General features: G+C 45.6%; 1 protein-coding gene across 30 annotated transcripts in view; it reads right to left on the reverse strand.

The window, feature by feature from the left end:
* AOPEP (aminopeptidase O (putative)) overlaps window positions 1-16,950 on the reverse strand; it is a 377,169-nt gene that overhangs the window by 131,660 nt on the left and 228,559 nt on the right. For all 30 annotated transcript variants that reach the window (XR_011431756.1, XR_011431755.1, XR_011431757.1 and 27 more), the window contains one exon: window positions 11,448-11,508. Coding sequence is in view for 24 of the 30 variants with exons in the window: in XM_070249063.1 (XP_070105164.1) it covers window positions 11,448-11,508 (61 nt within the window). In the remaining 6 variants the exon portion in view is untranslated. The remainder of the gene's footprint in view (window positions 1-11,447; window positions 11,509-16,950) is intronic.

The following is a 16,950-nucleotide window of genomic DNA, read 5'->3' on the forward strand; positions in this document are numbered from 1 at the left end:
CTGGGTCAGCATAGGGGACAAAATGAGGGCAAAGCCAGGGATCCTCATTGGAGTTTGCTTTTGAAAGCAAGTAAGACGATACAGGGGATATCCCTTAAATGCTGTAGAAGGTATATAAAGACACGTTTTTGTTCGACCAATGGCTTTTTCTCATTTGCTGTTTTGGTGACCTGGTATTTATCATCTAATTTAGTTTCCATCTCATAGCTGTATCTTTCCAAAGGCAAAGAACTAAACTAATCTCTACACACACTCACATTCATTCACACCAAAAAAGATACCAACTCTTCGATGCAATCAAGCCCAGTACTTCCCAGGCAAAATATTCAGTAAGCTACACAGGGCTACCCCTTAGAAACAACTAAATGGAGGAGGGATATATATACCCCTGACTCATATTTATGAAAGGCCCAGGAACGTGAGGTCCACACCACCACACTCACTGTGCACATTCTTGCTCACTAAAGAATAGGAAAGAACAGTTCCAGGAAAAGGAGCAGTCATTAATTAAATTAAAAATGACCACTGCTCAGGGATCTCTCCTGCATTCACTTATCAGCTAAGCATAGGCTTTGTAAAAACTTAGGCAACAATGGGAACAAGCTGACTTTGATTAAAAACAACCCTGCTAAAACCACAGAATGCCTAAGTCGGATGGACTGAGGATGGAGGGGCCTAGATCCAAGCCCTGGGTCTGCCACTAACTAAGGGCACAGCTAACTCCTGGGGCACAGCTCCCCCACTGTAAAAAGAGGAGCGCTCCTTCAAGACTCGCCCCTAGCCTAGGATTCTAAAGCAGACCAAAAGTCATGCAATACCAGAAAAGACTAATATTTAACCACGAAGCCATAGAGGCCCCACTCAAGAAATATATACAAAGCAGATATTAAATATACATCTATTTTGTACAACATAATGGCTCTCCACAAGAGAGAAGGAAAAAGTCTTATATTCTAAAAGTAGCCAAGTGTTCCTGAGAGCTTTCCTCATCAGCAGGTGCTCTGGCAATGACACTGGCACAAGTCATGAGCATTGTGGACGGCCACCGTCAGAGGAGCTGCCCAGAGGCCTGGGATGCTGATCTGAACATCAGTGTGTGCAACGATGCTGTGCAATGTCAAAGAGCCAAGGGGGCCTGCGTATGTGTGTGGGAAGAGCATAATGCAAATATAGAAGAATCTGCCTTCAATTAAGAACCTACCAGAATATGTCTTCAGCCTAATAAAAGAGAGAATGGGGCAGTTCTTAAAAAGTTGAATCAGATGTTCTTCTATTGACATAAAGGTTTACAATCTGAAGCTGATATCTTTGTCCTAGCTCTTTGAGTTTACATTGCTCCTTCTTTCTAAAGACCTCTCTGTGAAATAGATAAAGCACCATTACAATGAAATCCTGTTAAATGGTACACTCTTTATGAGAGCTGACACGTCCTTACTTAAGTCAATCTGTGGGTTCAGTACGTATGGACCTATAAAATAAGTAATGCCCGTATGTCCAAACACGGCTCACCAGACTTTGCACCTTGAGGACAATCACACTGGCTCCCTTGCACAATGAGCTGGCTGACTTGTGACCGAGTAGGGCACAGCCGAGTCTCCAGCCTCTGAGTATGCTGTCTTCTAATGGACTTAGTATCCTGGATGTGTGGAGCAAATACAGAAGTCAATTCTACAGGTCCTCCCAAGTCTGGACTCAGGGCAGAGGCCCCTTGTGCATGCTTGAACAATGGTTGGTTTACAGATGCCCCCACAGATGGTGGACTCATGGGCAGGGGCTGTGCCCTTTCAGCTCTGTATGCCCACTGCCCGGCACAACGCTTGGCATATTGGTTGAACAAATAAACTAAACCACAAAGCCAAATATTTGGAGGCTCAGGAAGAATATAAAATTGAAGGACTCAAAGAGTTCAGATTGTACTCAGCAAAGAAGAGAACTTCTTTTGATAGAATATATTCCAAAATATGACATAATTATGGATTCTATCAGTAGGTCCTAGTGCTGCTTATGGAGACCCTCATTCAGTGGGTGCGGCCTGAGTCGGGGATCTGTAGTTTTAAACAACTTCCTGAATGATTCTGATAACCAGGTCTTGGCATAACTGGACTAGGTGTACCTAAAGGCTTCCAACCCAAGCTTACAAAGCTATGCTTCCAGAAAGTACCCAGCTTTATCTCTTTATTAACACCCATGTATGCACAGGCCACTGCCAACTGTCTCCATCAAGCGGACTGAGCCAAATAAACTTTTCAAAGCTAGTGCTTCCTTTTCCTTCTGGTTCAAAAGGCAGAACAGCAGGTTTAGCCTTAGTCCACCAAGCAAATATTGGATTTCTCTCCACAGTGTCACACTCTGGACGTGTCTGTGTTCATCTAGGCCAGTTAAGAATTTCTATACTTTTCAAAGAAAAAAGTTCTCAAGCGCTCTTTATCCACCTGAGAAAGTCATTCTCATATGCCTTCCTCTGAGCTCACTTTAAAAATTCATGTCCAATCTGAGCTCCTGAAGGATGCAAGCCTCCGTCCCGGTCAGTTTCCTCAGCATTCTCCCGGGACATCACTTAGCAGGATTCGGGCATATCATCTGCATTACATGAATTTGTGCTTGTTCCATGTGGCTTCCTACTTATTTCTTTGAGGGCACCTGTAGATGTTCCTCAGCCCATTGCGTGTGCTCTGGGGAGACCCCATTGGCCATCCAGATATTTAATGATTCTTTTTAAAAGTATCCATGTAAACGAATAGCTTCTGGTCAGGAAAGCTCAAAGTCAAAAACCAAGGCACAAAAGTCTAGCTGTTCCTCTCACTCCATAAGACTCCCTAGGACCTGGGCAGAGGGGAAAGGCTTGGCCTTTCATCCAGGGAGTTTTCTTTCTAGCAAGGCTGCTGGCCCACCTGCCCAGGTATCTAATTGCCACTCATGTACTGGCCTCTTTCCACAGCCTGTGGCTGCTGAATCTTGAGGGAGCTCTCCATCATCCCATTCAAGTCCCCGTGCAGTCTGGTTGTCTCCTGCCTTACTAATCAATCCCTTTTGCAGATCCTCTCTCTGCAAAGCAGGCAACATTAAACTCGTTCCTAATGAGAAATGGACAGCCAAAGATCACTCCTCCAAATCATGGTCAAAACGCATCCGCCTGATGCATTCTAGCACTCCAAAAAAATTCACTCTCCCCTCTGTTACTCAGGGCAGAACGGCCTTGGTTAGCGTGGGGCTGGGGCTGGAGCTGGGGCTGGGGAGGCAGCTGAGAGGGAGAGAGAGCTGACTGGGATGGTTCTTGCCCTACCCCGCCCACTGGAGAAGCTGCCTCCATTCTGCTGGTCCTGGGGCACTACCCACTGAACCTTAATCATGCTGATGACAAACTAATTCATTAGCCCCCGTCACTGAGATCTGACTCTGCCTGATGCTGCTCAAACACGCAGACTCAGTTTTCTACCCCAGAAGCTGTTGTCTCTCTCCCTGCCTGCAACGCCTTTTCCTCTACCTGTCCTTCAAAACTGACTTCAAATCGTACCTCAACCCTCTCTGCTTCCACAAATGGGAAATGGCCTCTTTCTTCTGAACTCTGAAAGTTCGTTCGTGTTTCACCATTCACTGGTTTCTGCCTTAGGTGAGTTTTTTGTGTATCGGTTTTTCCTAGTGAATTATAAAGCCTCTCGAGGGCAAAGCCGCTGTTTCTCTCATCTTTGAGTCATTCACAGTCCCTCATAAAGGACAGATGTACAGGCTATATTCATGGAAAGAAGAAAAGGGGCAGGGAGGGAAGGCATGGACTAGGAGGTATGATTTCAGATCCTCGAAGAAGCTTCCTCTTGCAAATCTCATCCATCTGGTCTGGGATGCTTGACAGTTCTGTAGAAGCTTAATTAAGCTCTGACACAGTCACAAAGGAAATCTTCAAGGGAGAGGAAACGCTTTTAATCTTTATTATTCAGTTGGAGTCTAGTCTTAAGACTACTGTGAATGAGATTCAAATTCTTTCTGGAAATTAGGTTTTGAAAGGGAGAGAAAAGAAGGAAGGACACAGAGCTTTCATTTGGTCCACCAAAGGAAAATGTCTCCTGTTCCATCATGGTGCCTTATGCTGTGAAGAGGTCAATACATTTGGACAGTGTCAAATCAGATGCCCCAAATCACACACAATGCCCAGCACAGAGCTTCACTTACCTACTACCCTCTGGGAAGATGAACCCTTCCTTCCCACATTTCTTTCTCTCTCACCCTATCAGAGACTTTTCATTTTTGTGGAATAGAAACCACTGTCATTTGGGACCAAAAAATTATACTGAAAGCATATTCACTCATAAGGGGAATAAAATATATGAGGTTGACTTGGGTGATTTTTATTGGCCATTTTGAAGGGATCCACAAGAAATGTGGAACTAACCAGAGACGTATTGGGAATAAAGATTGCTCTGGGCTGAATGTGTTCCCGCCAAACTCACATGTTGACGTTGTAACCCTCAGAAGCTCAGAGTGTGACTGTATTGGAGACAGGGCCTTCAAAGAGGTGATCAAGGTAAAATGAGATCACATACATGGGCCCTGATCCAATCTCACTAGTGTCCTTATAAGAACATTATTCTTATAAGAGATTAAGACAGAGATCTCCTCATACAGAAAGGAAAGACCATGTGAGGACACAACGAGAAGGTGGTCATCTGCAAGCCAAGGAGAGAGGCCTCAGGAGAAACCAGACCTACCCATACCTTAATCCTGGACTTCCAGCCTTGAGAACTGTGATGTAATAACAGTCTGTTGGTGAAGCCACCCAGTCCGTGGTATTCTGTTCTGGCCGCCCAAGCTAACTAATATGAGATGAAGCCACAGATGCCAAAACTAAAGGCAATTAGGCTAAAAATGAAACGATTTTAATAAAATGTCTCCCTGTCTCTTGTGGCTGCCAGCAGTGCACCACTTTGAGGAGTCTGTGGGAAGGGCCAGGCTCTTCGATGAACAGTAAGTGACCGTGGGAACTCATTGACGTTGCAGGCTCTGCCCCAAGTGAGGCCAGAGAACCTAGTCAATTTATCTCTAAGGGTCCCTGACATGTTTAGTCACTTAGAAAATATGAGTCAAACCACTAGACAAAAATGACAGTAAAATTATTAGAAGCCCAAAAAGCACACCACATTATGGCAACTGCTATTACTGATATAAAAGAACCAAGGATCTCACAGCACATATAATTTGAAAAATATAATTTCTCTGGAATTTGCAAAATAACCAGTCTCAGTTTTCTTGAATTGCCACTAAATGTAGAATTCTTACAGACAGCACTGAGATTGAGTATCCTAATGTGCCTTCAGTGTTGACAACATTACATAATCTGTGCTAAAAGAAGCCTACAAGTTATTCCCCTAAGAAAGCACCTGGCTTTCAGTGTGCTAAAAGCCATCATGGCTCCAATGATAGAAAGTCTCTTGCATCGTATCTTATCAACTTTCCTCAATTGTGTGACTGCAGCATTTTCCCTACAAGACTTAAGTTTTCCATCACTTGTTTGTGTGGACTTTGGCAACCTGCAGGTGTTTGCATGGAAAGAAGTGGCATTTTTCCAAGATGACACAATAACCTGCTGTTCTAAACTCTGGGATTCAGGAGCGAGCCTGGAAGCTTGAGTGGATTCCTGCCTATTTCTGGGACACTTTCTGTGATCGGCCATTACTCCTCTTCTCTACCCTCATTGCTGTCACTGCTGCTCATGATTTCGCTATTTAACATCTGCTGAGCACTTTCCCCAAAGAGGAGATGAAGTCACAGAAGGGCTGAAGGGTTCATGGGTGTCAGTGTGCCACTCATTAGTACCTCAGGAAATATTTCACCTGGGAGTCGAAATTAAGAGCTGAAGTGAGACTGGTAATTAGTTCATGCCCTTCTGAATGCCCACGGTGGACAAGCAGTCCATCGAGGGATTACAATCACCAGTGCTGTCACAGTCCACTGAAGCCCTCCACGGATGCCCAGCTCTAGCTTTATGCATACATTTAACGAAAATACAGATGATTTCAATTACATCTATTCAGTGAAGGATTTTAAGGCATTATGCACTCAGATTTTAATTCAACTGATAGCTTTAGAGCAGCACTGCTCAACAGACGTATATGTAAGCCATATTTGTCATTTAAAATTTTCTAGTTGCCACATTTTTTAAAAAGTGAGATGTAACAGCTAACATTAATTTTAATAATATATTCTATTGGGTACCTATACAATGGATTACGATGTCTCCAAAATATTATCATTTCAATGTGTAACCAACATTTAAAAAACCATTAATGAGATATTTTACCTTTTTTTTTTTTGCATTAAGTCTTCTAAATCTGATATGTTTTACAGCCCACCCCAATGTGGAGGCTAAATTTTAATCCGAAATGCTTGGTCTGTATTTAGATTTCATAAAATTTACCACTGAAAAAGTGGATTCATTCACATACCCAAGTTTTCCAAACAATAACTGAATCATTAGGTTTAAAACTTAAACTTTGATTATATTAAATTAAAAAATCAGCTCTCAGGTGCACTAGATATTTTTCAAGTGCTGAACAACCACGTGTGGCCGGTAATGACCGGACTGGACAGTGAGCCCCTGAGCATCTGCTATGTGCGTCGTAGCAGGTGGGGCAAGGATGAGTCAGACGCAACCCTTGTTTCCATGGGAGGGGGAGGAAATGTATGAGACACATCTATAGAGAACAACACTATAAGGGGGGTTACGATACCTACCAAAGACAGAGAAAGGAAGACATTCCAAGGAAAGAAAAGGGCATGCACAAAGGAGGGCTGGTGGTAAAGCTCACAAATATTTGGAGACTGGTCATTATGGTTGGGCATATGCCTCGGAGTGGTAGGAATTAAAGTTTAAAATGGGAGCTTGAGGCAGTTCTGCTGATAGCCTCAAATAGCAGGCCAAAGAGTTTGTTCTAAACGCACTCTTAACGGTAAGAAAAGTTTCTGGTGAGAACAGATCTGAGACATGTTTTGGGAAGATTCACTTAGTATAGATGTGGACGATGGATGGAAAGCTAGACAGTTTGGCAGCTAAAAGACCAATTAGCTACTGCCCTAAAAATGGAGGAGGCACTAGGAAAGAAAATTAGAAATTTAATATATATGTATATAAGGATATCAGGACTTGGCAATGTGGGCAAGAAATCAAAGGGAGGAGTCAGAGAGTTCTGTAGCAACTAAAATAAGAAAGTAGAGAAGAAAGGCTGGGTGAGGAGAAGTTATTTCTAATGTATTTGCATATAAATGTCTTAAAAGAAGATTGGAATATATGTACACATGGGCTGGTGGTGGGGAGACCTTTGGCCAGACATGAAAAGAAATCAAAATCTATTTATAGAACTGTCAAATTATCAAAATGGGCAACTTTCTTAGAAATAATGTATACTATCCCAACAGTAGGGGGTGGGGTCTGAGTAAATTAAATTACGGTACAGTCAGCCCTTGCATCCACAGGTTCCAGATTCAACAAACCACGATCAAAAGGCCTACGAGGGCCGTGTCTTTACTGAATATGTACAAACGTTTTTTTCCTTGTCATTATTCCCTAAACCATACAGCATAACAACTATTTACATAGCATTTACATTGCATTAGGTATTACAAGTAATCTAGGGATGTTTTAAAGTGTATGGAAAGATGTGCATAGGTTATATGCAAACACTACACCACTTTATATAAGGGACTTGAGCATCTGTGGATTTTGGCATCCTTGTGGTGCTGGAACCAATCCCCCCAGGATACCAAGGAAGACGATACTCATCGTTAGAAAGCTATGCAGCTGTTAAAAATTATTGCTCTTGAATTATATCAAGGAATATGGGAAACTGCTTAAGATATATACATATATATATATATTTTTTTTTTTTTTGAGGAAGATTAGCCCTGAGCTAACATCTGCTGCCAATCCTCCTCTTTTTGTTGAGGAAGATTGGCCCTGAGCTAACATCCGTGCCCATCTTCTTCCACTTTATATGTGGGATGCCTGCCACAGCATGGCTTGCCAAGTGGTGCCATGTCCGCACCCGGGATCCGAACCAGTGAACCCCAGGCCACCAAAGCGGAACGTGTGTACTTAACCCTACACCACCAGGCCAGCCCCAAGATCTATTTTTAAATGGAAACTTTGTTTGGATAATTAGATTAAAATTTTGCTGAAAAAGGGTATGCACCTATATGCTGTATAGCAGAGAAAATGTGCAGAGGGACACATACCCAGCTGTTATCAGTCAAGGATTATCTCTGGGGAGTACACTGAAGGCAGCAAGGGCTTTGATGTTTTATATTTTGCTATTGTTGCAACAGAGAACATATTATTTTTATTTTTAAAAAGGGAGGCAAAGAAAGAGGTAAACTATATATTCATATATCCAGAAAAATGACTGAAAGGATTTATATCAAAAAATTATCTCTGGGGGCCAGCCTGGTGGAGTACTGGTTGAGTTCGCATGTTTCCTTTTGGCGGCCTGGGGTTTGGGGTTCGCTAGTTCAGATCCTTGGTGCTGACCTACACACCACTTGTCAGGCCATGCTGTGGCAGCGTCCCACATACAAGATAGAGGAAGACTGGCACAGATGTTAACTCAGTGACAATCTTGCTCAAGCAAAAAGAGGAGGACTGGCAACAGATGTTAGCTCAGGGCCTATCTTCCTCACCAAAAGAAAAAAAAGAAAAAAATTATCTCTAGGTCATTTTAATTTTCTTATTACAAACTTTTTTATAGTCCAAAATAAATACGTAATACTTCTGTAGTCAGAAAAAAGTCATAAAAGGAAGTAATCTATAATACCAATGGTATAATTAATTTTAAATCTGCTTGCAAAGTCAAAGCTTATAGGGTTGAGTGTCCTTTAAAGAGGTTTGGATCCAATTTCTTTTACTTCTTTGGGGCTCATGCTTACTTTTATTCTCTGCTGAAGCTATTTCCACACTTTTTAAAAATGATTTCCATTCAACATGGCCAAAAAGGAAAATGCAGGCCCACCACAGGCAAGCCTTGCTGAGAGAAGACAAAAAGCCTCTGTGACGTGTGGAGAGGAATCGTCACCAGGAGAACGTGACTCCTGCTCAGGACCACTTCGGCTGCTGGCAGACACAAACTTTCAACGAGAACAAGGGACAGCGGAGCGACTCAGTGCTCCGGTCATCACTCCAGGCCAAACATGCTCGTAACTCTATATCCTAATGACGGGGACAGAGAACAAGGTGTCCCATTCACCACAAGGCTCCTGCAGCCAGAGGGTCCGGGCCTGGCACAGCCTTTCACTGCAGTGGAAAGGAGAAGGAACTCTCAAGGAGCACGCAAGGCTGTGAGCAGGTAAACCATCATCACCCATATAAATAACGGCAGAAATGGGCAAGAAAGATGAAAAGATGCTGTCTGATCGCTCACCAATGGAAAGATGTGCACTAAATCAGGGTCTTTTCTGTCTGACACTGTTGTTTTTACTGAACAGTTAAGCACCCAAGGAAATACCAGTTGGATCTTAAAGACAATTTATAGCTGGGTTGGCCTCCTTGCACCTGGCTGTGTTTTGACAGCAGGTTTCGTCAGTTTAGAGCAGAGATTCTTGTCTACACCATAAGCTGTCACTAATGCAACTAGACCTTTGGAAAAAATGTACCGCTCAGAGGCAAATCTCTCCCTTGCACGTAGCCCTCCCCTTTTAATGAAAAGCAAAAGCCTTCTGCTGGTGGCAAAGCCTCCTCCTCTGAGGGGAAACGACTGAGCCTCCTGGGAGTGAGAGGGTCAGGCCCAGAACTACGACTCAAGCGGGGTGCGCCTGCTTCTGGGCACTCAATTAAGGACTCTTTCTTTTCTCTTCCCTCGGGGCTCACTGCTGAACACAGCGACCTTGTTGTTTGGAGCAGGAAATTTGGGATTCTGCTCTCTGAGCTCCCAACTCTTCCCAGCTTCCAGGCCATGCTAAGAATGTCTGGGAGCCTTGCAACAGCCTGGCCTAGGAGCACAAGGAAGACAGCTCCAGCAGATGCCCCTCAACCCCATCTAAAACAAGAAGGGTAAAGCTTAGCTATTTAGGATCAGACAAACCTTAACTTTGTTTTCCTGAGGATTTTGTACTCAGCGAGCGGCCTGGTTTGGCAGCCACTGTCTTGGAAATCACAGGCCCTCATTATAATATATATGAGTTGAAAGCACTGCCTCCCAGGACCAGGTGCTGCCTTACCCTACCCTGTTTGTTTTGCTTTTTTAGGCCTCAAGATTTTATTATTTTTTTGTCCCCAGAAAGAGTGGGCCAAACAAATAACTTTTAATAGGTGATACACATTCCTGAACCAAAGGCAATGTGTCCTTTCTAGGAATGAGCTCACAGGGGCTGGTGGCCGACATTTTCCCCTGTGTGGTAGAACAGAACAAAGATGTGAGTAAAGGGATGAAAAGGTAATGGAGAACAGCCCCTCCTGTTCCTTAATTTCATGGTTCACAGACATTCATTGACATTCAGACACTCCCAAGGGGAAGCTCATATAACCAGCCATTAAACCAGAAGCGAGCAGGCTGACGGGCCGCTCGCCTGGCAGTTTCTCACCACCACCTGGGGGTCCACTCCCGGACACCAAGGCCCACTACAACGTGTCTGCAGCTGCTCCAGGGCCCAGCCCAGACAGGGAAAGTCTCAGGCCTGCAGGGTCCTTTGACCAGGCCCCTCGGGATGCCACCCTCAGGCTTCCCAGAGACCAGGCTCTAGCTAGGGTCAGCATTCAGACTGGTGAGGGGGCCAGGGCTGCCCGTAAGGCTCTGGGAAGCACAAGACTGAGGGAGAGTGAAGAGGAGAGGAGGCTCCAGGCCAGGTGATTCCCACGGAGCGAGAGCTGGCTGGGAACCATCTCTCCCTCAGCGTTGCCCAGGAGCTGAAAGGCAGGGAGAGAGTAAAACCTTCCATAGGAGTGAGTCCTGATCCCTAAGACAGAAAAATGAATCTAACTGGCTTATTCAGATGAGAAGACCAGCCTGAGGCAAGGATGCAGAACCAGATAAGGAAGTCGAGGGGCAGCTGCACCAAGGAAATGATGGAGAAACTATGGGTCCCACAGGTCAGAGGAAAGCTACAGGCAAGCCACTCACTCAGCTGGCTGTAGCCAAAAAGCAGAGCTGGAGCCCAGCTGCTCAACCCACTGGGGGCACTGAATTGTTGCCTGGTGACACCACCCAAAATATATATCACACTTTGTATGACCTCATGTAACATACAGTTCAGGGTCAACCAGCATGTCCACCTATAGCACTACGTCACTTGAGATAGAGGCCAGAGGCACACTCACGATGGCAGGCTGAGAGGGGTGGAAGGCCATCACTTTCCTCACTTAGGGATACTCCAACTCAGCAAGATGATTACAGACATAGAAATCATTGTCACTAAGCGGCAACCTCTACTATTCTCCGCAGACTCCCCTGAAGCAGTTACCCTGAGCGTACCTGTGGTATTCCAGAACTCTCGAGCCAGTCTCGGAAGATGTTTTCAACAGACAATTCAAGCCTTTAAAAATTAAAACAACAACAAAAAGTCTGAGATTAGAAACTAACAGCGCACTTATTACACACAACGCTCCTCTAGCTATTCGGGCACATCCCCACACGGATTCCCAGAGGAGGACTGCATCTTTGGAGAAAGAGGAAGGCTGTCCCAGGTTACAGCGTGGGAGGGGACTCGGTCACTCAGGACAGCTTCTCTTCAGCCAACAGGATGAAATCTAAAAATCAGAGGTACACCATAATCGGTGCTTTTGATGCTTGGAGAGGAACTTTTTGGTCAGGAGCACCAATTTAGGGAAGATAGGAGAAGTTCATAGAACACATTAGGCATGACTGCTTTGTGGAGAGCAGTGGAGCGAAGGGAAATCTGAGCATTATAGCACTTAGTATAAAAAAAGGAAATTCAAACTTCATAGTGACCATGGGCTACAACAAGCAAAAACAATACAGATCATTCTCAGAGCACACAGAGGCTCAGACGCAGGCAGCACGTGTGGCTTCCACCGCGTCTGCCTTCAAGGAGGCCCACATTCTGCTTTACTTGAAATACTATGACTGCTTCTGAGGTCGGATGCAAAGTCAGCTGAAATCCTTCTGGTTTCATGCCCTGACGATTTGAACACTCCCTAAACATACTAAGGATCCAGTACATTAAGGGTCACCAGGCTTCAGGCTACGCCTTCCTGAAGTTTAAAGCAATTCCTCTCTCGTTTCCAGATCGCTCCTGCTCACGCCCACCGCCTCTCCCAGGCTGTGTGTGTGACATCCACCATGCTCCCTGTGCCCTGTGCCACAGCAGCCTCCCCAGTTTACGGCTGCGAGGTATTTCATACTTGACTTTTAACTCCCCTCACTGGATTGAAGCTCTCTGAGAGCAGAGTCCACGTCTGCTTGACTCACTTCCCGAAACCCAGCACTTAAAATAGTTCTTGGTATAAAAGAGGATCCTCATAGATATTTTTATGTGAATGAATGAAAACACATTTCACTGTTGACTCAATAAAAATTATTGTGTTTTAAATTAATCATCACCTTTCCCACTAAGATATTCCCAAGTTGTTAAGCTCTGCACCTTTTGAAATTTTCTGTATTATATACTACTTATATCTCCCTAATACTCCTTTCCTCCCTCCAGCCTCCCTCCCTTTTGGACTGTAAAGCAGCTGTGGAAAGATACAGAGCCATCTGCATTTGCCATGGCGCTGAGGGCCAAGTGCCCCCTCCCCTGTGGGCTGTGCTGCAGGCTGGGCAGCAGAGAGAAAGGGAGGGAGGGAGGAGCGGCCGGCCGGTGGGTTTGGACGAAGGGGACTGATTGTATTTTCCCTTCCTTTTCTTCTCCAGCAAGAAGCAACTCACCAGTACACCTTGTCTTCCCTGGCCGCCAGGCAAAAGCAAAGGCTGCCGAAGGAGCGGCTGCTGTTTCAAAACAGAACAACTACACAGAGGGAAGAGAGCTTCTGCAGAGAACATGGTTTGCATTCACCATCAAGCTGATGCCCATCTGCGGGACGAGCGGGCAGGGGCAGGGGAGAGGGCAGAAGGGGATACAGGGAGGATGGCTACCTCCTAAGGCTGATAGTCCAGGTTCCCAGACTCAGTGGAATTACTGGACGTGCCTCATATGAAAGGCCAGGTGCCACCATCTCTGGGCCTTTCCCACTACTTCTTTGTTGTCATTTCACAGCGTCAATCTCAGTGCAAACGGCCCAGTCCTCCGAAGCTGTGAGTGTGCTGCGTGCATGTGCATGTGGGGGCATGCACGTGTGCACTCCTATGCCCCTGTGTGAGTGTGCTCGCATGTGTGGGTGAATGCATGCAGTGGGGCAGGCGCGGGGGTGACCTGAAGAGAGTAGGCATCTCTCAGGGCACCTTAAATCCAGATCATCCTTCTTTCCTGGGCTTGATTTACTTGGTTGGCTGGAGGAAGAGGCACTGGAAATACCCTTAACTGGCATAACTGATCTGCCAGCAGGAGGAAAGTGGGGCTAGAAGGGCCACCTAGAGAAGTGCCCAAGGAGACCTGGAGTTGTTTTATCTTCATTGAAATGTGTGAGGCAGGAGGGTAAGATACATTTGATACTTTCTGTTGAAGACGAGATGCTCCATGGAAGGCCTGTTCTTGGAATGCATGTCTGGCCCCAGGGTGAGGCTTCACTTGGCGGAGTTGAGTGTCTGCCCGGGGCCTGAGCAGACCTGGAGGCTCCGCTGGCCTCTAAGTTGTCTGCCCTGATGTAGAAGCAAGGGCTGGCTTCTTCCCTGGCCTTCCTCCATTGGTGCTCCTCTCTAAGTGGCCCATTCATTTGCTTCCTTTCCAGCCAGAGAGGGACACTCCTGTGTCCGGAGCCCTGGGGCTAAAAGCTCTTGTCAGCCATCCTTTGAGAGAGACTCAGGGAAGCCGCAGCAAAAGGCTGACTCTGAACCGAGGTTTTCCGGGCTGTGGCACTCGGGAAAAATGGGCATTCTTAAACCTTCCACAACTTAAGGGGAAGACGGAGAATTTAGAAAGGGTTTAGAAAAGAGCAGCAGTGATGATCAAAGGGGTAAGTACTCTGGATCCACAAGGGAGGTCAGGGAACTGGGATTAAATATCTTGAAGAAGAGAAGTCTGCAGAGTAACTTCAGAGCCATTTTTGAGTGATTTTACAAAAGATGGTGAACAGCTGTCGTGCATCCCCCTGGAGGAGTGAGTAAGAGGACATGGACATAAACTTCCTCTGGGGAATGTTAGCTTAAAGACACTTCTTCAGGGGTGGTATGGGGAGGGGCTGGGCACTTGAGTCCCAGAACATTACTGAGTAGGGTGCAAGTCTTTACCCGAGAAGGCTGAGAAGAGGCAAACCCTTCCCTATGGGGCAAACACAGGCTTGAACTGTCATGGAGGAAGGCTGTGCTGTCCAGAATGACAGGCAGGACCAGGAGAAAGGGAAAGAAAGTGCACGCAGGGCAAAGAGAGCAGAGGCAGGAAAGCTCAAAGACATGGTCAGCGGGCCTGGCCCACAGAATGAGGTGAAAAGGAAACAGGGAGTCCTGGGAGGACCCTGAAGTCCTGCCATTGAGCCTGGGCTTCATCAGGGAGGCTCTGAAGCAGGGCTGCAACATGGCACGAACAGACTGGAGTCGAGGAAGAGTAACGGAAGGAGGAGAGGCTGAAGGCAGGGAGACCAAAGGGGAGGCTTGAACGTGCTCAAATGAGAGGCAAGGAGAAGAAGCCTAAACTGATGTGGAAGGATGGGGATGGATGTGGAAGGTAGCGTTGGACGAGGGCCATTGGAGCTGGGAGAGATGGTATGCAGACAATGGGTCCCACTGCTCTCTGCAGGGTGACTTTCCATAGAATGTACAGGCCCGAGTACAATCTGTATACAGCGCCACAGTCTACCACCTGGACAAGTGGCCAGGCCAACTTGGAGGGTTATTTCACCAAGTATTAAGGCAAATTTTGCTTTGCCATACTTAGTATTTGCACACAGAGATACCAGTATACAGGGATACTAAAAACAAAACAAATAAAAACTCCTCTATACACTGCCAACTAAAGGCATAAAAGTGGTAGCTGTTGCTTATTGAACATTTACTATGTACCAGACACTATAGACAAAAATCTCATTTAAATTTTATAATATCTGTGCAAGATCAATATGATCACCCCCATCTTAGAGATGAGCAAACAAATGTTCCAAGAGGTTACAGGACTTATCCAAGGCCACACAGGTGGTACTTGAAGAGCTGGGATTCACACCTATATTGCCTGGCTGCAAAGACCCCGCTTTTCTTTCTGTGCTGAACTCAGGCTTCATGATACATCAGCTCGTGATTTATGGAGCAGACAAGGCAGCAGAAGGGGAGTGCCCATGCCCACTCCAAACAGCGCTGACTTCTTCTGCTCACATCTCTCCTGCTGAAGGTGGCCTGGCCCCTGCTGTGGTTGCCCTGTCTTTCTGCCCTTTGATTACAGTTCTGAAAAGATGGGGAGACCCTTGGGAGGGGCAAAAGTGTGAGAGCAGGACAGCTGTCATTCACGTGCATCCAGGAGCAAAAGACACTCCCCCGTGAATGAAGAGAACATGTTTGCAGAACACTTTCCTTAGGAAAGGTTCAAAGCATCTTACAACCGTTATCACTTCATTCCTCAGAATATCCTTGTGAAGTGGGTGCCAATTGTGGCATGGGTTTTTAGCTGACGGAGAACTGCAGCATAAGAAGACTGGCCAAAGTCAGCCCAGACAAAGGGCTAAAGAAAAGACTTCCAGGGTGAGTGCCGGCATCAAGCTGCACCGATGCTTGTTTGTGGACTGCTAATGTGCAATAAGACGTTAAACTAGGAGAGGAAGATGAAGGCATTAACTTCTGTTGTTAAAAAAAAAAACATTTTGGGGCCGGCCCCGTGGCCGAGTGGTTGAGTTTGTGCGCTCTGCTTTGGCGTCCCAGGGTTTCGCCAGTTCGGATCCTGGGCGCGGACATGGCACCGCTCATCAGGCCATGCTGAGGTGGTGTCCCACATGCCACAACTAGAAGGATGTACAACTGGAATATACAACTATGTGCTGGGGGGCTTTGGGGAGAAGAAGAAGAAATTTAAAAAAAGGAAGATTGGCAACAGATGTTAGCTCAGCCAAGCTTCAAAAAAAAATCTTTGAAGGTAGTATAAGTAGTCTTACCTCCCAAAGAAATTATGAGAAACCATGCAAAAACATTTAATTTTCACGGAAGAAATGGACTCTATGTTTTAGGAAAGAATAACATGTACACAGTTTTTGTAGTTTTGATCATAATTATTGAGATGACAGTGCAGGTGCACTTTTAGGTCTGGACTTGGATATATAGCAGTGGTAAAGCTGAAAATTGACTTTTTTCAAATCAAGACAGTCAGAGTCTAAGCCAGTGGAGAATGTTTCCCCTCTGAGATCATGTGGCTTAAATAATCACAATAGACAAGCAGAAGCATTTCCACTTCACTGGGACCCAGGACTCACAGGAAATTACTCTTCTGCATGTCTGATCACTATGGAAATTGATTTCATACAGATAGCTGAAAGTACACAGGCCCACGACTGCATGCGCTCCATATCTGTACTAGTGAGCAGGACTTCCGCCTCGTTTCTGAAGCCTGCCAGGGATCTGGCACGGTGGGTCGTTTCACCCTCAGGCTGGAGAGTTCCCTTGCTGTGCTCCCACATCCTCTAAGGCCACTCTGAGTTTCAGGGTCTGTCTCTAGTCCCTGTGAGCTATAAATGTGCTCACACATGGTCAACACAGCAGGGGAGAAAATATACTGGACACCCTGGCATGATGCTAGAACAAACTGTGTTTAAAGCCAAGAAAGTTCCTGATTGCTCCTCTCTTTGTGATGTTAATGTATTTAGAAATAGACCCAGGCTTGCGTGAAAACAGTATTGCATATGCCGTATTTGCTCCCTCCGTTGATTTCCAAGAGTAGAATGACAAG

Source organism: Equus caballus, chromosome 23, assembly GCF_041296265.1.
Source record: "Equus caballus isolate H_3958 breed thoroughbred chromosome 23, TB-T2T, whole genome shotgun sequence".
NCBI classification, from domain to species: domain Eukaryota; kingdom Metazoa; phylum Chordata; class Mammalia; order Perissodactyla; family Equidae; genus Equus; species Equus caballus.